General features: G+C 32.5%; 4 protein-coding genes across 4 annotated transcripts; 3 read left to right on the top strand and 1 right to left on the bottom strand.

The window, feature by feature from the left end:
* The first annotated feature begins 477 nt into the window (after window positions 1-477).
* LOC129910719 (glutamyl-tRNA(Gln) amidotransferase subunit C, mitochondrial) lies at window positions 478-1,045 on the top strand. The gene has a single exon (XM_055988208.1). The coding sequence runs from the start codon at window positions 566-568 to the stop codon at window positions 1,043-1,045; it is 480 nt and encodes a 159-aa protein (XP_055844183.1). The 5' UTR covers window positions 478-565.
* Window positions 1,045-4,777, top strand: LOC129910718 (DNA polymerase subunit gamma-2, mitochondrial). Its single transcript, XM_055988207.1, has 3 exons — window positions 1,045-1,765; window positions 4,243-4,341; window positions 4,410-4,777. Exons 1-3 carry the CDS (start codon window positions 1,045-1,047, stop codon window positions 4,697-4,699), a joined length of 1,110 nt encoding a protein of 369 aa, XP_055844182.1. The 3' UTR covers window positions 4,700-4,777.
* On the bottom strand, window positions 4,711-8,771 carry LOC129910716 (origin recognition complex subunit 5). The gene is made up of 3 exons (XM_055988205.1): window positions 7,774-8,771; window positions 5,126-5,326; window positions 4,711-5,066 (listed from the first exon to the last, which is right to left on the bottom strand). Exons 1-3 carry the CDS (start codon window positions 8,719-8,721, stop codon window positions 4,782-4,784), a joined length of 1,434 nt encoding a protein of 477 aa, XP_055844180.1. The 5' UTR covers window positions 8,722-8,771; the 3' UTR covers window positions 4,711-4,781.
* Window positions 8,772-11,439: 2,668 nt separating this feature from the next.
* LOC129908970 (sterol regulatory element-binding protein 1) lies at window positions 11,440-23,666 on the top strand. Its single transcript, XM_055985821.1, has 11 exons — window positions 11,440-11,772; window positions 11,929-12,119; window positions 12,186-12,949; window positions 15,859-15,960; window positions 18,550-19,204; window positions 19,264-19,451; window positions 19,514-20,122; window positions 20,186-20,580; window positions 20,649-20,772; window positions 22,668-22,835; window positions 22,900-23,666. Exons 2-11 carry the CDS (start codon window positions 12,008-12,010, stop codon window positions 23,260-23,262), a joined length of 3,480 nt encoding a protein of 1,159 aa, XP_055841796.1. The 5' UTR covers window positions 11,440-11,772; window positions 11,929-12,007; the 3' UTR covers window positions 23,263-23,666.
* Window positions 23,667-24,037: the final 371 nt, after the last annotated feature.

Genomic DNA, 24,037 nt, shown 5'->3' with positions numbered 1-24,037 from the left:
AGCTCCCATACAAGTTATCGAACAAAATTAGCCGAGCTTAAATGTATCCCATACAAATTATCCATAGCTTGTGTGGAAATTGAAGCCGAGGTCCTATACAAGTTATCGATAATTTTTTCGATAATTTGTATGGGAGCTTAAATTTAGCTCGATCTGCGTACTAGGCTTTAATCATTTAAGCCTGGTACGCTGTTCGAGCTAAATTTTAGCCGAGATAAAATTCCCATACAAGTTATCGATAATTTGTATGGGACTCATTTTATCTCGGCTAAAAATGTTCGATAATATGTATGGGAGCTAAAATTTAGCGCGAGCAGCGTACCAGGCTTTAATAGACTCAAAGAAAAAAATCATAATCGTAAAGTAGATTAATAACCTCTTTTCTCGATAACACCAATCGTCCACTTTTTTCTTGTGAGCAGTATATTTTGTCCCATCGCCATCGCTTTCGCAGTTTGAGAATCTGTGTTGTATGTCATTTATTTTTATTTCTCAAAAATAGTTGAATGGATTTCACAAAAGTTTTTGGTTTTTGCTAAATAATTTATATTTTCTTGCATTTACCATGTACAGGCGAGTTTTTATTGCATTTCGACCACAACATCGTTTCTTTTGCAATAAAAAGGCTCTAGACACTACCTGTGACAATTCCAAAATCAATTGGAAAGAACTAAAATACGAAACCAAAGTGCCACTTGAGCCGGTTATCCCATTCATACCAGAATCCCAGGACATTGAAATCGATAGTAAAACTATTCAACTCTTAGAACGTTTGTCATTAGTTGATTTGGACAGTAAAGAAGCTCTTAAAACTCTTAAAGATAGTATTCAATTTGCTAATCGTATAATCCATATCGACACAAATTCTGTCGAACCACTTTATACAGTTCTCGAAGATCAAAATCTCGAACTGCGTGAAGATATTGTCACTGATGGTAATATTAAACAAGAGATTCTAGCCAACGCTAAGAAAACAGATGAGGACTATTTTGTTGCTCCTCCCGGCAATATTCCTCTCGAACAAGAAGAAAAGAATTTCAATTGATGGAGAACTTAACCAAGTCGCTAGAATTTCTAACCAAATCTGGCTTTATTAAAGGTTTAGTAGAAAAGAATACAATAAAAAATATAAAATTCCTTCCCTTGGGTACGACATTGCTCGATAATATCCGAAATGAATGGCATAAAAACAAAGAAGAGTTAAATTCCTATCCAGCTATTGGAATAGACGAAGATTTTAAACGAGATTCGAATAAGTTTTCATTTATTCGAAGTCATACACTTCGAGAGAGTCTGTTGCATGTGAAAAATCATTTTCAAAATGATCTTCCTTTAATTATAAAAACAGAAAACTTGTTTTCTGCTCCAAGAGTTGTTAATGATGATGAAACAATTCAAATTGATATACCCCGTGAAACTGTCCTAGCGACAAATTATTTTTTCACACCATCAGTAGCTTTGGAAAAATTCTATCATATTCAAAGAGAACGAAAAATCTGTTGGATGAAATATTCATCGAATCCAAGTCGTTATTATTTGTCCGATTTGGTGACTGAGGAAGTGGGTGGTCATAAATTGCAGTCATTGAAGATTAAGTCGAAGTTGGACAGCGGTGATATGGAGGTGGAAGAAATACATTTTGTTCCCATTGCCGCAATGGGATTAGAAAATGAATCAGATTTCGCCATGAAGGATTCGAGACTGTTGAGAGATGTACTTCCAACTTGTATTAGATCCGAGTTTAAGTTGGAAACAACTGCATGTGGTAAGTATTATGAAATTTAAAAAGTTTCAATGTTAATAAGTCTTCGCTTTCACCCAAGATTAATTCTTTAATTACTTTTTATTGCACACTGACTGCTCAGATTAGAACTAGGCCAAAGTCAAAAGTACTCTCCAGCTAATACACATTTGATGTAATGCAACACTTCTGCGTACAACCTTAAATAAAATCTTCTGTCCATATGGATTGAATTAAAAGGCAAGTCAGCAGGAAACCTAACCATCTCATCCTAAATAAAACTCTTATAACATTACTTTGATTTTTTCCTCCATTTTCGGTGATAATGACTGAAACGAAAATCATTCCAAAAATCTTTCTTTCAAAGTTTTTTTTTTTTCAAAAATATCCACGCTATTGTCCCATTCAATATAACTCAAATTTTTTCTCATAACGCCTTTTTCTAATAAGATTAGATAAATTTTGTCTGAACATGGGAATTCGATCTATTGTTAATTTTTCTCTCCTAAAATCATGCCCGATTAAGTCTTTTCCACTAGGTTATTCGATGACAAAAGAGCGTCTACCTCATTTTGGATGTTGCCGAGTTTCAAACTTTCTTCGGATCAATTTTGGTCAATGAATGTCAGGAAATTTGAAAAGCGGTCATTGATGTTTTTTCTGTATCATTTTTAAAAATTCGTTCGGGAAAACATTTAAGCTTGTAAAAACAGAACTATCGTTTGTTATCAATCACATCCTCGCATCTTAAAAGCATTTGATATAACAAGATTTGGTCTTTTTCGATAAAACGAAATGCATTTTCTGTGATCGAAATTGAAAGAGCGAATTATTGGGTTTTGCAAAGTCCGAAGATATTTTAAAACAATTTTCGAACGTTTTTAAACAAACATAAACTTTTTCAAAAAACCAAATGTTAATTTGTCATTAAAAAAAAACTTCAGCAAGAGCGCAAAGAGATGGATCCTGTAATTATGCAACTCCTTGATATTGGGGTATGTGGTCTTCAAGTTGTTCATGGAGCAAAGAAGACTTGGCCTCACCAGTTTTTCTTGGGACCTTCATATTCTTTAGATATGTTTATTACAATTCAAAGACAGTCCTGCAAGGAGAAGTTTGTTTATGTCCAAAACGAGTTGTAATAAATATTATGGGATTCGATTGTTAGAGTACAAAAAGTGTTTGAAGAGATGCCTCAATATATTTGATGATCTCAAACTTTTTATTTTGCAAAAATGCCTTCAAAACCCACCCTGTTGAAAACCTTAAAAACTTTTTTAAAGACGAGTGCATCGAGTCCAAACTTTAATAATGTTTATGTTTTTACTATTACATCGGAATTTTAACAACATACAAGAACACTGGGATGATGAATGTTTTATACTTCTCTCAACTCTTGACTCCATGTAGAAAAGGGAATAATAAAATCCCACTTTCTTATCAATACGTCGCTTCGTTGTCATCCGAAACTCTAGTTCTAGATTTTTAAAAGATACTTCCAGCTTGTTCTTTTGTCAGATCCTTAATATCTTTTGAAAAACAGCAGCAAAATCATCTAAATGACTGTAAATACCCAGCCAATGCGCTTTGGTAGTTTCTATCTTTACGGAAACCAATCCGGGTAGTGAATCATCTTGTTGATCTTTTAATAGTGCTCCTATTCGAAGTCCGTTTAAGGAAATGATGTTGTGCAAACTCTGTTAACCCACTGTCCTGTCTAAAGTCTTCATTAAAATTTTGGAGAAGAGCTCATAGCATTTTTTTTTAGAAAACATAATTCGCTAACATAGCGAAAGCTCAAGACATTCTCCCTCAGTCCACATCCAAATAGGTATATGATTCTATCTATCGAATTTACATTCTCCATACTAAATGTTTCTCTCATCCATAATTTATGGAGGAAAATTGCTCGGCATATAGTGGTTAGTACAAAGTACGCACGTTCCAAATGCATGAGTGTTAATTCTCATTAGCTTATTTGCGTGTGTAGGTACCGGCAGTATCAATCTGCTGATCCGAAGCTTTTTTATGTTTCGTCACAATAAGGTTTTGGGGTCGGCCGGCTTTGGAGTCTTGTCCAAGACAATTGAGATTGTCTCGAGATTAATATCTTATAATTTATGCTTATTTCCTGGGATGGTAATTTAGGTGTCAAATTTACAAGATCCAATGGATCGTCTTAGTTAACCATTCAGTGATTCAGTTATCAAGTGGCACCACGTTGAAGTCAGGAATATTGTCTGGTTAAATTAGCAATTGCCAATACCTAAGGATATTCATTACTTAGGTTTAAGGCTGATACAAAAAAACCACTCAACCTACTCTTTTGTGTGCTTGGTAAGCTTCCTAGGATTGACTAACCGAAACTGAGTTGGCTCACCTTTTTGTTTAAGATGAAAAGTTGGCAGCAAAAGTTAATCACGCAACAACAGTGCTTAGAACTAAAAAAAAAAAATAATTATAAAGTGTATACATATTTTAACCTTTTTTTAATTTTTCAGCCTTACTCCTTGATTCAATTGAAAGTAGCCGAGAGAACACTTTGGCTATAAATCGCAAAATTGTTCCATATCAATGTGGAATATTTTGTTACGTTGAAGGTAAATTATTCTCCATTCAAAATTCCTTCGGTTTTTGTTTAAACATTTTTTTTTTTTTTTTTTTTTAGATAATATCATGCCTTCAGATATGACTGATCTATCCACCCACATCAGCAACGTTATCCGCAAATTAGGTATATCCGCTTTAAATCTCCAAAAATGTCACACCAACAACCCAATCACACTCAACACAGAACTTTGTCAAATGGATCGAATTGGTGTTCCTTATTGTATCATTCTAGAATCTGAAACTCTTCGAACAGGTTTAATGAAACTGCGTAGCCGTGATACAACACTTTCAGAAACCATTCACATAACAGATGTATCCAATTATTTACAAAAAATATTTAATTCATAACAAAACTGGGATAGGATTTTATTTATTTTTTATTAACAAACAAAAATGTAATAAATTAAAATGAGAAGAAATGAATAAGATGTTACATAAAATCGCACAAGTACTGGCGCACATTGAAACCAACTACCTTTCCAATGTATAATATGAATTCTAGGCCAACAGTGCATTGCAATTTGGCTGAACCTTCTACAACATTATTCTCTCCCGATACATAACTTAGGAGCTTCAAATGAACCAAAGTTGAGATCTGGGCAAGGAGATTACATGTCAATCCAACTTTCTCATCAAGAATAGCATAGAAAATTGCAAGCAGACGATCAATGCTGAATGATTTTGGACCCAAAGAGGTTGACATTTTTTCAGAGACCTTATTTGGGGGAAAGATTAGGATATACAAAAATTAAGTAAGAATGAGGATTGACTCACTTTTGCTCTAGCATTCACTGTCTGCAATCGCTTTCGCTGTTTTCCATGATGTTTCACAAATAACCTCTTGTCCTCTTTGGCTGAATTGTGACTAGCAAGGAATGCAGCGATTAAGAGGTATTTTCCATAGTATGGCAGCTCTAAAGACTGCGCTAGCTTTTTTACACTTTGGTTGGCTTCAAATGTACCCTCAACTCGTACCTGTAAAAAAATATTAGAAAACATTTTTATATTCATTCTATCTATCATTCTTTAACTTTAAATTACAGTTGAATGATACATTTGTGAATTGAAATTACAATAATAGGAAACGTTTGTTGGGAGGCAATGAGTAATATGATAATAAACCTTAATTCAATAAATATTTTAGTGATAAACAAATTTATCAAATTAATTCGTAAAAAGGAAGCAAAATGATACATTATGTTCTTATTTTAAAATTATGATACAAATTTCAACAATAGTTTTCAATAGAAATTAAGTCAATTGTTAAAAGCCAGTTTTTTATTTTTCTTGAGAAAGAGTAAAAGTTTTGAGTTTTTCTGATAACCAGAGGTAATTTATTAAACGATTTTGGTGCTTTGGCAGTATAAAAGTTAGAGAAATGAGTTTTGTGGACATTAGGTTCATTTACAAGATTGTATAACTGCGATTTCCTACTAGAAATATTACCACTTTGCATTGAAAATTCTTTTAGCACTTTAAAAACATGGGTATAAGGGCTAACTTTCAGTAAAACGTTTTTTGTTGCAAATAATTTGAACTAGGGTATTTTTGAGAAATCAATACAGGCTTAAAAGTATTTGCATAAGAACCACTCTAGCTAGATAACCCGTATTGTAGTTTAGAATATTTATGTTGGAAATTAGGTTTATCACAACCGTGAATTGGAAACGTCAATTGGCTACAACTTGAAGCATGAAATAATAAATTATAATTACAAACACGATGACCAGTTGTTTTCAAATTCATGAACTTAGTTTTTACACTTAAAATTAACTTGTGGTTTAAAAAAACAAGTTCTTAGTAGGTACTTCAAGGTCCTCTTCAATTAGCAAGAAGCAATTCAATTCGAATTTGACTGGTAGGTAAATGATATATCATCTACAAATGCCGTTGAAAGGCCATTCAAATACAGCTCAAAAATTGAGTGAATATTCATAAGGAAAAACAAAAAGCCTAGTACAGATCCCTGTGGTACTCCCCTTTTTACAAAATCGGGCTTTACTATGTATACCGTTAACCACAACTATTTGAACTCTTTCATTCAAGTATATGTAATTTTAATCATTGAAAAATTACTCCTCTAAATCATGCATTATACAACTTATTTAATAATAGCTCATGGTCAACCATATCGAATGCTTTCGTCATATCGATTAAAATAGCCTTTATAGATTTATTTTTATTCGAGCTGCAATAAAGTTACTACATAGCGCCTAAGAATGGCATCTTCAATTGATTTACCTGAGCGGAAACCAAATTGATTTTCGTTAAAAAATTTGTTTTTATTTAAGTGAGAAGTAATTCTTTTTATCATTAGTTTTTCAAATATTTTTGAAAAAGTAGGGAGAATAGAGATATATACATCGTTAGTTAAGCATATTTTTTCTATCACCCTTTTTAAAGAGGGGTATAACCTCCTCACACTTTAATTGATCTGGATTTTTGATTTTTTTTATTGAAAACCCAAATTTTCGAAAACCGGACATTGAATTTTTTTGAAATTTTGGTTTTAGATGTTGATTAGTGATTTCTACAAAATGTTATACCAATTATTTTTAGAATTTTATTTAAAAAAAATAATTAAAAAATAATTAAGTTTCTTTAAAAAACGGCTCTAAAGAAAGCCTGGGGTCGAATTACGGCAAACGTTCGTTAACGAATGGTTGCTATGTGTCCCTAATTTAATAAAGACAGAAATAGTCAAAACGTTAACTTATGATCGTGTGCCGTAATTCGTCTCCTGAACTACATAGAAACACAAAGTACAAAAAAGTTTCTAATTTTTCATATAATTTAATTTTTAAATGTCACATCAATAAAATTCTTTTTGTTATTTTGTACTTTTGTTTACTTTTTATACATTTTTTGACTTTGTGTTTCGATGTAGTTCTAGCTTAGCCCTAAGAGCAAGTTCGTGCGACCCAGTCGTGCATTTTATTTATCACCCTTTGATTTTTCGAATAAGTTCGAATTAGTACTTTTCACGAGTTACTTCAATATTTGAAATATTTCATTATTTGAATATTTTTTTAAGATTAACACTAATTTTTCTCTTTTGCTTTAGACCCGTTTGCTGAATCGAAACTTAAGCATTTAAGTTCTACATAAATCCTTATGTAACAGTTTACGTAGAGTAAAACGTAAAGAATAAGAGTGTATGTTCAACATAAATTATTTAAGTTTCGATTCAGCAAATGGCCATTTAGGGCCATTTGCTGAAACGAAAATTAAATAATTTAAGTTAAACATAAATTCTTATTCTCTAATTTTTCTACTGCGCAAACTGTCACATAAGGATTTATGTTAAACATAAAGGCTTAAGTTTCGATTCCAGCAAACGGCTTTTAAATTCATCCAAGGTTTAAGAAATTTATTTTTATTAGATTCTATGATTTATTAAAGTAAGGAAAAGTCAATCTTACCTCTGTATCCTGATCCATTCTCATATAAACCTGAGCTAAGGCAATCTTTAGAGGATTAGTTATATGTCTCCAAAGACGAGAAACATCATTCTTATCTATTGTTCCATTCAAAACAGGTTCGACATAAATATCAAAACAATCTGTTGAGACAACCTTTAACTCTGGCAAATCTCTACAAGCCTTATAAAAGACAGACAAAAAGACATTTAAAAAATTCCCATAAAAATCCGATGTCAAACCGGATATAGTTTCCTCGGCTCGTTCAATATCAACGGCCAATTGCATTGGAGGATTCTTTCTCAATCGACTTAAAAGTCGATCTCGAACCCTTTCAAAGTCATCAGTAAGAATCTTTTGAACTTCATTCTTATTGTATTGTGGTAAATAGATGGACATTTGTTCGGGAAGTCCCATTTTTGTGTAATACTTTTCAAAAGGCAATTGTGAAACAAGAATACAACAAATATTCAAACCAGTTAATTCGGGTAAACGCATGAAAGCTGGCAAAATATTTGCATCCATGTCTCGGACGCGCTCTGCATTATCTAAACAGATAATGTATGAAGATGTTTCTTCTTCTTCATCATTGTTATCAGAATCAACACCGATTTGTTGAAGATCAGTTATGAAATCTTTGAGAGTTTCACATTTCATATAAGGAGCGAAATTATCTTCTTTACGCAAATGATGCGAATGGAATTTATTTAAGATATTCTCATAGAGAATTCTACTTGTGTAACATTCAATGCAATCAAGAATGATTGTTTTGGAGTGTGTACGTTTTAGGAACTTGGTCAAGATTGATGTTTTGCCGGTACCCGAGTGGCCATAAAAGTAAATAGATGGAGGAAATGTTTCCTCGGGATCACCGAGTAATTCGTATAGGGTGTGAATGACATTATCACGGCAAGGAAATTTCTTTTGTAGAGAACGTTTTTTGGAACTCATATTTATAAATTTATTTGAGAAATTGTTTTTATTCAATTGGAAAAAAGTATTAATATGAATTGGCGCGAATTTTGTGAAGATGTTTTGATTTTTTTTAATTCACCACGAATTTAGTTGACAGTGGGGAATTTAACAAATGTGGTGAAATATTTTAGGTATGTTCGATTTTAATTTTGAAAATTGATTTTTTTTTAAGGCCGTGTGTGAATTGCTTTAAAATTATCCTGATCTTATAGCCTTTTCACACCAAACCCAAAAACGCGGTTTATGGCAAAAAGTTTTCAAAAACCTGAAAAGCGTTCACACCACAAATTTACAGGTTTTTGTTTGACGTTTAAAATTTTTTGACATTCAAATGTCAAGTTTTCGATGGGATTTTATTTTTGTTGTTTAAATCAGCTTTTGAGCTCACAAAATTGATCAAATAAAATGAATTCTGACAATTTAAATATAATTTTATTTATTTGGTCGTTAAATTGTGTAGTTTAATTTTAATTTCTTCCGGAGAATAATATATTGGCCGACCCTCAAATTCTTAAGCCATTTTGATGTAAATATATATGACCTTTTTTTCTTCTGCTTTTGAGCTGTCGCTCCTTTTCAGCCCAATGTTCCAACAGGAACTCTTCATCTTCGGTCCCCCACATTTTTTTTGTGTGTATTTTTTCTACTCTTCCATTTTCTATAATTAATTAAAGAAATAAAAAAATAAATTTGATTTATATTATCAAATAAAAAAAAATCAACAAACCGCATTTGTAAAACAATTAGTTATCTTTGCCTGTCAGTTCTTTTTTTTTTGTCTGCTGTCAGTTCTTTTTTTTTTGTCTGCTGAATTGTTGCTGAATTCCTCAAAAGGTTTGTTTGGTTATTTCGTTTGGAGTTGAATGTTTTCATTTTCAGGTTTTTGGCGAGTTTAATCAAAAACTTGTGTTTTACGAAAACTTGTGGTTTATGAAAAATGTATGGAAAAACTTGTGTTTTTGATATAGGTTTTTGGGGTTTTTCGCAAAAACCACGTTTTTGGCTTGGTGTGAAAAGGCTATTAGGCCGTTTGAATCATGTTAAAATTTGGGTTTAAAGGCTTGGCCACACCGGAGGGTATGCGGTAGAGGTACGGGTAGCGGTAACGATATTTGTATGAAAAAAATTCCACATCTGAACGTTGATATGTCAGTTTGGAATTTTCTTCATACAAGTACCGTTACCTCTACCCGTACCGCTACCGCATACCCTCCGGTGTGGCCAAGCCTTAAATTTCTACCACTATTCAAAATTAATGCTTTTTTTGAAAAGGAATCAAATTTAGCCATTTGTGTTAGTTGCGTTAAAGAGGATTTTTCAAACAACTTTTCTACTATTTTTCTATTATCTATTAGTGTAGATTATTCAATAGCAATGTTGTAAAATACAATTAAAAAAAAAAGCATTTGAAATTTAAAAAAATATATTTATTGCAGATGAAAAATATTTTCATTAAAAAAAAAGTTTATTGCAGCTGAAAAATATTTGCTTTAAAAAAAATTATTGCAACTGAAAAATATTTGCATTGAAAAAAAAAATATTTATTGCAATTAAAAATTATAAAAAATTTTATTGCAAATGAAAAAAATTTGCATTGAAAATAAATGTTTTTTGCAAATAAAAATTTTCTGCATTGAAAAAAAAAATTCAATGCTAAATTTGTGCATTAAATATTTTATTTAATACTCTTCAAATTTCTTACAGTTTTGGCTATTTGACCATACGTCAAACTCATAGGGGCCAGTTGTACAAACATGGCTCAGCCTCGGATCAGAAATTTAACCCACCGATTTCGGCGGATTAGCTGCGAGTCAACTTCGGTTCAAGCATGGATGTGGCTATTTTTATATATGTGGACCTTGCACCAGTGCTAAACCGGAACCTTGTCACCGATTTCAGAAGATAAAAGTTGCTGAACCACGGATTAAACTGTACAACTGGCTCTAAGAAAAAAAATATTGCACACATTTTGCATTGAACTTTTTTTCAATGTAGAAAATATTTTATTTGCATAAAATTTTTTCTTCAATGCAAAATATTTTTATTTTCAGTAAAAATTTTATTTTAAATGCAAATTTTTTTCATTTGCAATAAATATTTTTTAAAAAAATTTGTACTGTAGAGCAAATACATTAAAAATAAAATGATTTTTTACAATCCTGTTCAATAGGCGTAGGTTTTCATATGAAACGGCGATAAAAATTGATTATTCAATTTCAAAGCCAGAAACAAATACAAAACTTGGTAATTTCTGTAAAACTTCTAAGTTCATTAATCGAAGCTTATCCGAAAAACAAGCTTTCTTCGGTTAAGTTACTTTAACAGTATTTAAACAACTTATTACAAGTTGTTAAACAAGTTCGAACTTTTATAAGCAATTAAATACTGAAGCAAGCACTATACAAGGTCTATACGTTTTTTTTTTCACTACTTTTCTACTTTTGCAGAAAGTAGCCAATGTATTGAAGGCTTTTTTTTGTAATTTTTCCATTCCGGGAAACCATCACAAAATAATTTTTGATATTTTTTTTTTACTTTTTATTCCAATGTGAACAAGGCCTTAATTCCTCATCAAAATTTTAATCAAACAGTTCCACCGATGATGTGGACTGTCAAAAAACAGCTGTTTTCTCGCTGTAAAAAAAATCCGTTCAGTGGAAAACCGTTCTTTTTATGACAGTTTTATATTTTTTTTTGCAAAAAATCAAAAACTGACGCAACACACGGGTTAAGTGAATCAAACCTATTCGCCTTGCAAATATTGAGAAAAATTATTATTCATTCATTTTACAATTAACATTAGAAACGTAATCGTTTAATCAACAAGACAATGTTTTGAAATCGACCAAGTATATTTGTCGATATCAGTGAAAATGTTTGAATTCAAAAGAATTGTAATGAACATAAAAAACAATCTAATTTTCTATGTGCGTAATTAATTTTGGGGTTATAACAAACGACGACGAAGAGACGACGACAAAACGGCGTGACGTCATATCGTATGATCCAAACAACGTTTTCTGATTGGTCAGTCACTTTTTTTCTATTATTTTTTTTCCTCTTAATTTTTCCCCACACACATTCCACCTCTCTCCCTTTTCCCTATGTGTCTAATGTGAAAATAAAAAAAAAAAGAAACTGCAAATGCATGTAATAATTTTTTATATTGGTTTCATCACATAGAAAAAAACAAGTGAACACAGAAGAAGTGCTAAGAGAGAAAATATAAATAAAAAAGAAATACATAAATATTGACTCGGACATGGATCCATCGCTGGACATGGGAGAATTCATCTCCAGCGGCATGGTGGACTCATTAGATCTATTCAAAGAAGAAGATGCAATTTCTTTAATCAAAGAAATGATTCCAGCAGGTAAGATTCATGATGATGAGGTGGTTGCATATGAAATGGATTTTAATCTGGAGTTGCTCCCTTCAGACATGTTGAATAGTTTCCTCAATGACATGGACATGGTCGATTTGAATGACGATGTTGTCTTACCCGGGTCACCACAATTCGATGTGGATTTACCCAAACCAGTTGTCAAACAAGAATCAATGGTGCCTGCTTCTCCGGTAGCTGGTGGCCTTTATAAGTCTTTAATTAGTGACCCATTGATGGGCTCGAATTTTAATTCTCCAACATGTTCCTCTAATAACTCCCTTAACATCATTCCCACAACGATGGTAAACTCTGCCCCGATTTGTTTGAAAACACAGTTGCCATCTGCATCGCCTCCCATCATGGCCCAGAATCCTTCCCCCTTACCTACCACAACGGTGAATATCACTCAAATTAATCAAATTGCTCCGCCGACAGTGCCATCTGTCGGACAGCAAATTGTTTATACTACAACTCAGCCTATGACAACACAGACTTTTGTTTTTCAAAATGCTGTTAGTCCCCAGCTACCGGTGGTGGACAATAAAACGGCGGCAGCGACAATAATTAAACAACAGACTCCAGTTGTTACTCCGAAGTCGACACCTCCTCCACATCATCCATCATCTTCTTCTTCTTCGTCGTCTTCTCATCATAAACATTCGGGTGAAAATATTCGTAGTAAACCAACGGCAATTCAGCCGATGGTGCAACAAGTTCCACAAGTGTTGACACTGCAAAGTGTTGATAAGCAGCAAGTCTTGGTCCACTCGAATCCTACTTTGATGTATACAACAGCTGGGCCAGCTGCAAACACGCAGGTTTGTTAAAAAAGACAAATTACATCGGTTAAAGATGCAAACCTTGTTAATTCACTTTTTTCGAAAAATTCGATTTTTGACAAAATTTTATAAAGTAGGTAGTCATCGAAATGTAGATATGTCTCCATTAAAGAAAAAGTGCATTTTTTTTTATTTAACGAAAAAAGAGACAAAATTAGACATGTAAAATGTATAGAAGACCTTTATTCCGATCAAAAAAGATATTCAACCCAGAAATAATTCGCATAGAGCTGAAAATACTTACAGAGCATTTAAATGTCGCACAGTGTGGCCAATGGTATCAAAAGCTGGCAAAAATAGCTATTTTCAAATTGTACCGAACTGCCAAATACAAATTTACTTTAATAAAGGGATTAATAAGCTACACAACACCGGTTTTTATTCCACGGTTTAAGTCTAACGCGGTGAGTAACTACACTTTAAAATGTCGCCATTGACGAAATTATTCGTTATTTACCTTTTTCTAGCTCTTGTCTGTGTTTCAAGTTTTAAGTGCTATTTCGTTAAATCAAAAGATAAAAATTTGAAATAAATATGGAATTACAAGCAAAAGGGAAGCTTTCGATTCTCATTCCTCTTTTGAATTATGAGTGTCTAGTTTGTTTGAAAAAATTATTCGAATTCGGTGTCTTTAAAATCATTCGTTTTTTGTGTGCGTCATACAAACTCGTTAAGAAAAAGTTCACAAAAGTGTGAAGTGGCGCTTTGTTTTTGGTGTCCCTTTATTGTTGAGAGTGTCGTCTTTCGTGTCAATTAAAAAAGTGGTGCCCATGTTTGCCCCTTTTTGAGTAAACACTATATGAAGTTATCTAAAAATAACGATTTTTTTGTATATATTTCTCAGATTCCGGAAGTACTGACAATACAGTTCAACAGAATTTTACTTTTCTGAAGGTGTTAGAAATTCTGAACTCGTATCCATTGTCAGAATTATTCTATTAGCCAAAACTGAAAGTGTGCACGGTTAGCATTGTGGCTAAAAATTTAAGGAAATAGTGTTGATCTACACAATGGAGACGCAGGCGCAGCTTGAGATATCTCATACATGAAAAAAGATCGAAAAATTTGAAACGGTTCTCTGAAGAAGATGACCGCGTCAAACTATGCTTAAAGAAATTACCACACTTTTTTACCATAACCTCATAAACATTCAAAATAACGTGTTTTTTTGCATTTTGTAACGGTAATATTCCAAAAAAACGGAAGCTAATAGAATATTTCTTTCGTGGATTCAAGTTCAGCATCCCTAAATCTTTCAGAAAAGTATGTTTTGGTTCTTCGGACAAAAAAAGTTGAATTTGTTGACCAGTGTATTTTTTCATTAAGAAGATTTTGTTATGACTAAACCGTTGAGTCAGGTCTAAAATCTATTTTTAAGAATAATCTTATTTAAAAAAAAAAAAAACAGTAAAATCTAAGTATTGAACAAATAAATAACAATTTTCTTTCTCAAACAACTTCAAAGTTAAAGGTAACAGATACTTATGTCCTTATAATGTGCGTTTTTGATAATTTTTTCATAGAATCACAAAAGTTGTCTCAGTTTTGTGCTTTAATATAGTATTTTTACCCATAACAAACTTTTCCTACCATCGGCCACACTGTGTGTTGATTAAAGTAAGTTATTCAAGTTTTTATGTCGAAAGTGTAAGTTTTTCATATATAACTTTGAAACGGGAGAAGCTATCAAAAAAAGTATATGAATGACTTGTAGATTTTGTATTTCCCTAAAAAAGATGACACTTTTTTTAAGGCCCTGTTCCTTCGGGAGTTGGCAAAGTACTACTATTAGTTTACTAGCGATTTTCAATGGAACGCACTTTCAACGAATTCAATACAAATCGTATCTACTCGGGAAGAAAAGCTTGAGTAGATGATAGTACTAGATTAACCAGAACATCTACTATTAGTAGACTACCACCTCCAATGGAACTGGGCTAATATGTGTCAAATATTGAAAATATCGTTTTTTTTTTAAATATTGAGTATTTTTTAATTTGGGCTTTTATGATCTTTGAATTTTTAAAGCAATTAAAAGACTAATCCATTAATTTTCCCGACGTTTCGTTTGGTTTTATGCCAATATCTTTAGGGAAACAGAAAAATTATTAAATAAATGGTTTTTTGCCTATTACTTTTAAAACAATGGGTCCTACTTTTTTTTTTTTTTTTTTTTTTTTTGTTAAAGTAGTCTTTCAAAAAGAAAAAAAAATTGTTTTGGTTAAAAGTCAAAAATTGGAAATTTTTGTACCTAGTTTCTTAAATATGTGTTTTTTGACATATATTTTTAACTCATAGCAAGACCATAACTTTTTCTACAAAATACCTGAAGATATGTTTTAGTAACACTTATCGTTTTAAAGGTAGTGCGCTCAAAAGAGTGGTATATACAGAAAATATCTTTTTTTTTGTCTATGGTCAAATATCTAAACAAATTTTCATAGCATAGGTATGTAGATTATGTGTTTTTTTACATATCAATGCCCTTTTTATTTCATAGAGCTGTAATTAAAAACAAAATATTTTTTTTAATTTGGACCAAAACCAAAAATAACGTTATTTATACTTAACTTTTCTAAAATGCAGTTTTTGAAATATATGTTAAATTTATTTTATAGGCCATGATGTTTTCCATAAATCGTTTGTTTTGTTTTTTATTTTCGACATTTAACGTTGAATAACTTTTTGGGACTTTTGAGGGCATTATGCGAATTATTTCTGGGTTTGCCTTTTTTTATGTTCATTTTGTTTGGACAACTTGTAGTAAAATTGGTATTAGCAATCACTCTTCTGAACAATTTACAAAAATGGATTAACGAGGTTTCCATCTTTAGCCGACAAAATATAAGTGTTTCTATTTTTTTTTTTTTTCATATTTTATTTAACAGAACATTCATGCATTGGTAAATGGAACTTTATTGGCGACAACTCGCATTCCAATGGTAATTGAGACAGAGAACAAAGTTCCGATTAATCGTGTGCAACCAAAGGTAAATATTGCTCTTGTGCCTGTACATCAACACAAATATGTATCTAATTGACTGATTAGTTGGTAAACATGTAAGCAAGTGAAGAAAGGGGAAAAACCAATTAGAAAACAATGTAATGGTGACTCAGTTTTTCTATATAAAAACCAAATGTTCTGATGAAATTGTGGTGCAATAATGTTTTGTTTGGTGTTATTAATTGTCTAGACTTGTTGATTTTATTTATTAGATGGGTTTAACCATGCAGGTGGTTGAATAGTTGAAGATTCTTTTCAATTTCATATTTTTTTTATTTTTCTAAAAATATCATTTTAAGCTAGATAGTAAAATTCTTACTTAAATTATTAAAATACATATCTTAAAATCTATTCCTGGAATTTAAATTCACCCAAAATTCTGGCAATCTGATTGGTGATTAAATCCAAATCAAAGTTCAGTTTTGAGTGCTTAGTGCTTACGTACAACGATCTGATTGCTACACAAATCAAGATCAAGCTCTAAGTTCTCTGTAAAAAAAAAAATAGATAGTTTGGGGGTTCGTTTCTGATAACGTGTAACGTAGGTAATAATTCAATCATATTTTGACGTAAATTGAATATGTACATATTATTCAGATTGTGAAATAGGACCCCTAACCTCTAGTCTGTTTAGTTTTCTTTTTTCACCAGCCGCTTTATTGCCATTATTATGTGTATGGGAGAAGCAAATAATATTATTGCGTTTCTCGCTCCGTTTGTACTATGTATGTCTACTTCAATAGTAATTGAAGGGTCCAGGAGAAAAATAGTACTAGTCCATTCCAACTCATTTCGAGAAAAACGGATTTTTAAATTTTGTTCTCCATACAACTTAGTACTAAAAGCACACAATTTATTTATTTTTTCAGTAAGGCTTAAATTTGTTTTATAAAAATAAAAAAGCCATCAGATAGTGCTCAGTAAATACTACAAGACCTCATCATTAGTTTAGTCTTGACAAGAAGTGGACATGCGCCGTTTTTCCCCTGGACCCTTCAATTGTAATGAATTGTATGTACATATTATGGGTGTAATTCAAGAAAGGAAACCTTTTCTCCAATGCTCCCAAAATAAATTAAAATCAAGTAGGTATAAAGGCCTATTCACTAAAACACTTCACTTCAATTCAAGTATGATACTATAGTGAAATACAATTCACTTTAGAATTGAAGATTAAGTTTCCAATTTCATGTATAAGTATATAAAGACCCATAAGCACTTTCTTTGCTTTTTAAATAATTGCATTTTTAAATGATCGTTGAATGAATAAATAACAATATTAAAGATTTAAGATGCGCTGTCATGCGGCCTACATTCCTCTTCAATTCTTAAGAATTTTCGTTTATCTTGCTATTATTCAGTTCACTGATTCGTCCTACCTTCAGGACAGGTTAAAATTTTATCTTTCGTCTGTAATTTGTATGAGACAGTTTATATTATAAACAATTACGTGAAAGAATTCGATGTAAATCACTTCGAAAGCATAAATTAATTAAAAAAAAAGGATAAATCGACAAGATTTATTTTTAGACTGCTTCAGGAAAATCTGAACATGATAGCCAACCAACGATTAGCGGGCTATCTCAAAACTCCAAGCCTAAAACAAATAGGGCTGGAAACAACAAAGCGATGAAAGAAGTGTCAAGCGACAAATAAGGATAAAAACCCTCTGTTTTCAGATGAGAATTTAATTAATCTTAAATTTATTTTCAACAAACAAAGTGTGAGATTTTATGGCACTACATCAAAACAAGCCAAAACTGTTGTTAAAAGGACTTATACCTAAATAACTTAAGGAAAACTTTAACTCTGGACGTTTCGCTTTGTTGCATTGAGAATCTAAGATATTTCAATATTAGTACTGCTAATCCATTGTGGAGGACAAATTGAATTATGTATATTTTTATTTTGAATATAAAATATAATGCTGTGTTTTTCAAGTCTGAAAAGCTCAATCTTGAATATCCGACCAACAGAGCTTAAAATATAAGCTTCCAACTAGTCGTCTCTTTATTTGCTCCTCAAGTCATTGAAGATTGCTTTCAAGTTTCAGTCAACTTCCAGTGACACGTTATTGAACCCCGGTATATTTAACTCTTTTGTACCTTCTTCCTTGATTATAGTCATTTGGAATTAAAGAAAACCGCACTATAACTCGTTCTTAGGAACCTACTTTCAAATACGCTAAGATAGTTTTTATCCTCATGAGAGGAAGTCAATATTTAAAAAAAAAGTTTCCTTGGTTCATAGCGATGGTACTTTATTTCTCTTCCAAGAGATTCTGTGATTAGAAATTGTTATTCTCCGATTTATATCTATTATTGACATTATTTGCCGAGTTCTGCTCAAATGAACAAATTCCACGAACACCTCGAAATTGTATCCGTTCTGACTAAAGTCTATCATGTGGGTCAATCTAAGCTGATGATAGCAAGTATTTTGATAACAAAACACCAGTTAAAGCTGGCTTACAATTTTTTAAAGCACTAATATTAAATACCCACGCCAACTTTATTTCCTTGTTTTATTTATAAAAAAAAAAAAAACTATCAGATTATTTTATTTTGATTTCAAGGTTAAAGAAGTTAAACGATCAGCTCACAATGCAATCGAGCGTCGTTACCGTACCTCAATAAATGACAAAATCAACGAGCTAAAAGATATGGTTGTTGGTGAGAGTGCTAAATTGAATAAATCAGCCGTCCTACGAAAAGCCGTCGATAAGATAAGAGATCTTCAACGTAATAACTACGAGCTGAAATCTGAAGTTCAAAGGCTACAACGCGCATTGAATGCACGTGATGGCACAAAAGTCAAAGATCTACTCAATAACAATCACAACCACAGTAATTTGAGCAAGAAGAAACGAAAGATATCAATTGATGATGAGATTTTGTACGGCAAGCAATTGCTTATGTTGGATGAAAGTCCTGTACCAATGACACCACCAAGAAGTGATGAATCAAATCCATCCTTATCACCTTCCCATTCGGATATCTCATCACCATCTTCGCCCTATGAAAGCAGTAATGGCAGCGTAAAGGATGAAGAAATTATCCCATCAGTACGAGGAATGGGCTCACATTCACGCTTAACACTGTGCATGTTTATGTTTGCTGTGTTGGCTATTAATCCTTTCAGAGCTTTCCTCGATAATGGATCATTGGGTGGGGCTGAAGATGATGATTTAAGTGGCGTTAGGAGGAATATTCTTTCAGTAGAAGACAGCTGTAAGTAGATTTACTTAAATACATTTTGGTTTTCTTGAATGTTTTGGTTTATTTCGCAGTTGTTGGAAACTTATTCTCATGGCAAAGTGTCAGTACGTCTATTCTCCTCTGGACTTTGAACATTATTTTCATGTTTGGATGTTTGGTTAAACTTCTCTGTTATGGCGATCCTCTTCTAAGTTCTCAATCTCAGGCAGCAGACAAATACTGGAAACATAAAAAACGAGCTGATATCGAGTTTACACAGGTTTGTTAGAAACTACAAATGCATTTGATTGAAATTTATAATTTTACTTTCAAATCATAAAGGGAAACGCTTCGGCTGCATATTCGGAATATCTCCTCTGCTTACAAGTCTTTGGAATAACTCTACCACTTTCTAAATGGGAAACTTTCAGTTTGACATCTTGGCAATTTATTCGGTTTTTCTTTCATCGCATTTGGATTGGTCGATGGTTGTCCCGTAAATCGGGTGGACTCTTCTGTACCGATTCAACTCGAAAAGAAGCCTTGACATCGGCTCGTGAACTTTCCCTGGTGGCAAACAGATTGAATCAAATACACTTGGCGACAAATTTGAATGATTCTCATGGAATTTTGGTATCCCTGTTCTCTCTTAACATGGCCGAAGCTTCCAGTAGCATTCTAAATCCATCGGATTTGATTAGCATTTATATGACAGCAGCATTACGTGTAAAACGATCATATCCACGTTGGTTGAAATTCTTTGGACGTTATTATGTCAGCAAAGCCAAGCAGGAATCAGCAAAAATGTGCGAACAAATTAAGAAATATCAATGGGCTTTTACTCCATATGGTTACAAATATTTCATTTCGCATGATTTTGATGCCGCTTCAGGGGACTCATTGTTTGCTACATTGAGCAATAAAGCTGATCCAATTTCGTATGTACTTAAGGTAAGTCTTTTATTTGAGAAATTGAATAAACTAAATATACTAATATAAGTTTGCCTTTTGCAGGAATATCGTGAACACCTTCTTTTGAAGGCAATTCAATGCCTCGTAGGTGCCAGCAAATGTGGACGCAATGACCGTACAAATAACAAACCATTGAAGCAGGCAAAAGAAGGAGATAATTCTCCACCAGTTCCAAATCCTCCATCTGGTACAATTGTTAGCAATGTTTTGAAATACACAACACTTCTCAAGGATACTATGTCCCCTGATGATGTCGATAAGAAAATTGAATGGTGGTCAAATGTTTTGATTGTTTCGGTGCACTGGTTGCTTGGTGAAGATGAACAATCCGAAAAACTTTATGACTCTATTAATTCTTTGCCGGAGTGTCTTCATGTTGATGGTGAAAGTTTGCCCAAAGCATTACGTACAGTTTTTCGAGCAAGAACTATTATTTTGTAAGTCATTAGATAGAACCCAAAAATACAGTCGAATTTGAACCGTTTTTTCTTGTATTTATTTTTAGGGCTAATCCTGAATTAAAGAATCCAGAAAAACAGACAGTGATGAAATTATGCGACACTGGAAGTACATTTTTACAAGAAAGTTTGGCTTGTAATAAAATTACACCAGCTAAGGGTCTTAAATTGGTGAGTTACATATATTTATTTGAAAGTTATATTCGATTTTTAAATAGAATATTTGAAAACATATAAAGCTATTTTTAAAGGTGCATTGTAGTCGCATTGTCTGTTGTATTATTTGTCAGGACAGTACTTCTGCAATGCAAACTTTACGAATAGACTAAATCAACAGTGAAATATCTTTTATAATTATATTTTCAATTTTATAGATATAACATTACAACACTTATAGTTTTAAAGACCTAGAAATTTTCCATTGCATGCGAGTGAAAAAAATATGAGATTTAAATTTTGGCTGCAAATATGTAGGTTAAGATTATGCTTAGGTTAGGTTATTGGACTGACAGTTGCTCCAGATAGAGTCATACAAGCCGTTAGAGGTGTATACATATGTTTATTCAATAGACTGACACCATAAGTTCGGTCTGCCTCTCTGTCTTAAACTTGGGGATTATGTAACGAAGACCAGGCCATCTTTGCTGGATCATTTACGGGTTTCAGTTTTTTGCACATCCACATCTCTATACGAACAGCTCATTGAGTTCTTTATTTTATCTTTTTTTTTGTAGTAGTTCAGTAGTTAGTCATATTTTCCAATTTTAAACCGGTTTCCTACAGTATTATACGTCAAAATTCATCTTAGTTGTATTCGACACATCTGAACAATTTTTCGGGATCACGAGTTCAGCCAACGTCATTAATGGTTTCTCGCAATGTGTGCTATCGTATACCGTTTTGAAGTGGATGATAAGAAGTTGTGCCTCTACTTTATTTTTGTTATGATTTACTTCAGTTTGAAGATTTGGTCTATAGTTATAATCTTAATATGCTACACTTGAAAGTTCTTGATAGGCCTTTAATTTAGTGTATGCACCCTTCCAAGCCATTGCCTGATGAATTCCTTTTTTAACGTCATCTTTTGCAGGTGTCGGCATTCTTGTACTGAATAACTTAACGTGATTTTAAGCTCCTGCTGGAAATGCTGCTTTAATAATTCTACTTTTTTCTGTTCATTGGTGAATAGTTTAACCGTAGTTTGGATTTTTTTTTATAAAATCTTGGAAGTGTTGTTTTGATCGAAAACCTTTTGAACTTCTTGGAGTCCACTAGCCTTTCGGTCTCCATAGATCTCCACAAGTCTGTCTTTTCCTTCTTTTGCTGACTCGATTCTTTAGTTTTGCTGCACTTGCATTGCAACATTTATGTTTCAGTGGATCATCATGCTGCAGTTTCATTTATCGTGTATCATCGTATCACGGATTCTAATTTGCGGGTGGTTGTTAAACCTATGTTTGTTTCGGTGGCTACCTCCTTGTTTATGTCTGGCTGTCTGTTGGCTTCTATGGTAGGTGAATTAACAGGGGATAATTTGCCATTCACTGTAGATGGAGAGTTCGTAGACACCGCCAAATTCATTGGAATTTCGACTATACAAAAGTTTCTACGTCGCATATTTGGGCTTAGAATTCACCCGCCATTTCTTTACCATTTTTTCCATACCTGATCATATGTGTGGTGTAAATATTTTCATATCGTTATCGTTCCGTATCGTTTGTTGTCTTCTAGGCGGTAACTATTTTACCCCCTTTTATAATAACAAACGTTGTGGTTAACCCGACTAGATAACACGAGAGCACAACCTCCAATGATTGTAGGACCTATAATCACCAAGATGATACTGGGCGCTTGCTTAACGGTTTCTACAACATCTTTAGTACACATTTAACATAATTAAACTGGTTTGCATGGAAAAAAATTAAGTTTACTTGGAACCACGAATTAACTTCCGCTAGATTGGCAAAAATTGCACTGTGCGTCGCTTTCAACCGATTTGGGAAATACAAATTGATAGAAAAAGCAATAAAATTGTATTATTAAAATTTGTGCGTCTATATTTCTAGCTCTTCCAACTGTTGACTTGTGATTGGATTTTGGAGACAAGAACACAAGTATGGGAAAACGAGTATGTAGGAGTTGATGATGATGGCCACTACCAAGTACCTGGAAATCTTTTAGAAAAATTCCAAAAGGACCTTAACTCTTTGAGGCATATTGTGGAAGATATTCCTGTAAGATACGATATAATACACATTTTAATAATATTTGTAATAATTTATTATTTTCTTCATATAGAATGGTCAATCACGAATTTATCTCTACGAAGCTGTATGTCGTCTCATGGCCGGAGCATCACCTGGACAAACCCAACAATTACTTGATCGAAGTCTAAGACACCGTCATGCACGAAGTTCTATCATTTGCGGTGGCAAAGACAAAAATCACCAATTTGATGGTGGTGAACGTGAACGTGCGGCAGCAATGTATGTCGCCTGCAAATATTTACCAACGATTCTCCTCTCTTCGCCGGGCGAAAGGGCGGGAATGTTGGCCGAAGCAGCTAAAACACTGGAAAAGGTTGGAGACAAACGCAAACTAAAAGATTGCTACACTTTGATGAAATCACTAGGAAGTGGCACTGTGTCCAATGCACAGTAAAGAACAACTAGTTTATAGGAGCATTTTAAGTTAAAGTTCAACCAACCAGTGGTTGTTGTTGCGAATTAAATTCCCAGCAACATCAAAAGACACAAGAGACTTTTTTATTTTTCAATATAGCATTATGCATCTACCAAATCTTTTTAAATATTTTATTCTTTACTATTTGCTTTCTTAGGGACTAACTATAATGATTAGTATGTATTTCATTTTATTTTAATTTTTTTTTTAATATTATGTTAATGGGTAAATTAAAAGGGAAGAGCCATTGCCAAGACACAGATTTGGAATCATACTATTTTTTTATTTTCTTTAATTTAGAAATTTCTTTTAATTTTCATAACTCAAATTGAGTAAATTTGGTAAAGTTGCATTCTATTTCGAAATTTAAATTCATTTTTTTTTTTATAAAATAATTTATAAATTAAGAACAAAAAAAAAAAAAACATTGAGATATTTTCTTTGAAAAACAAAAAACGTTTGAAACGTTTGTTGACATAATTATTTTATGATTTATTTAATAACATTGCTTTGTTTTGTATCTGACAAAAATAAAAATCCTTAACTCACATGTATATGCATTATATAAGCAAAACATCCAGGTATGTTTATTACAAAACAAGAACCATCACTTTATTATTGTATGACAGTACCTAAAATAAAATTAACTTTTATAGTAAAATAAGTTTTTTTTTGTCTTGAGGTTTATTTTCAAGGTATTCACTGTATCACCGTGATAAAAGGAAGTGGTACAGAATTTAGTAACTCATAGTCT

The sequence above is a fragment of the Episyrphus balteatus genome, chromosome 2 (genome assembly GCF_945859705.1).
Source record: "Episyrphus balteatus chromosome 2, idEpiBalt1.1, whole genome shotgun sequence".
Taxonomy (NCBI): Eukaryota; Metazoa; Arthropoda; class Insecta; order Diptera; family Syrphidae; genus Episyrphus; species Episyrphus balteatus.
The sequence above is the reverse complement of the archived record's forward strand: the minus strand, read 5'-3'. Positions and strand labels throughout refer to the sequence as shown.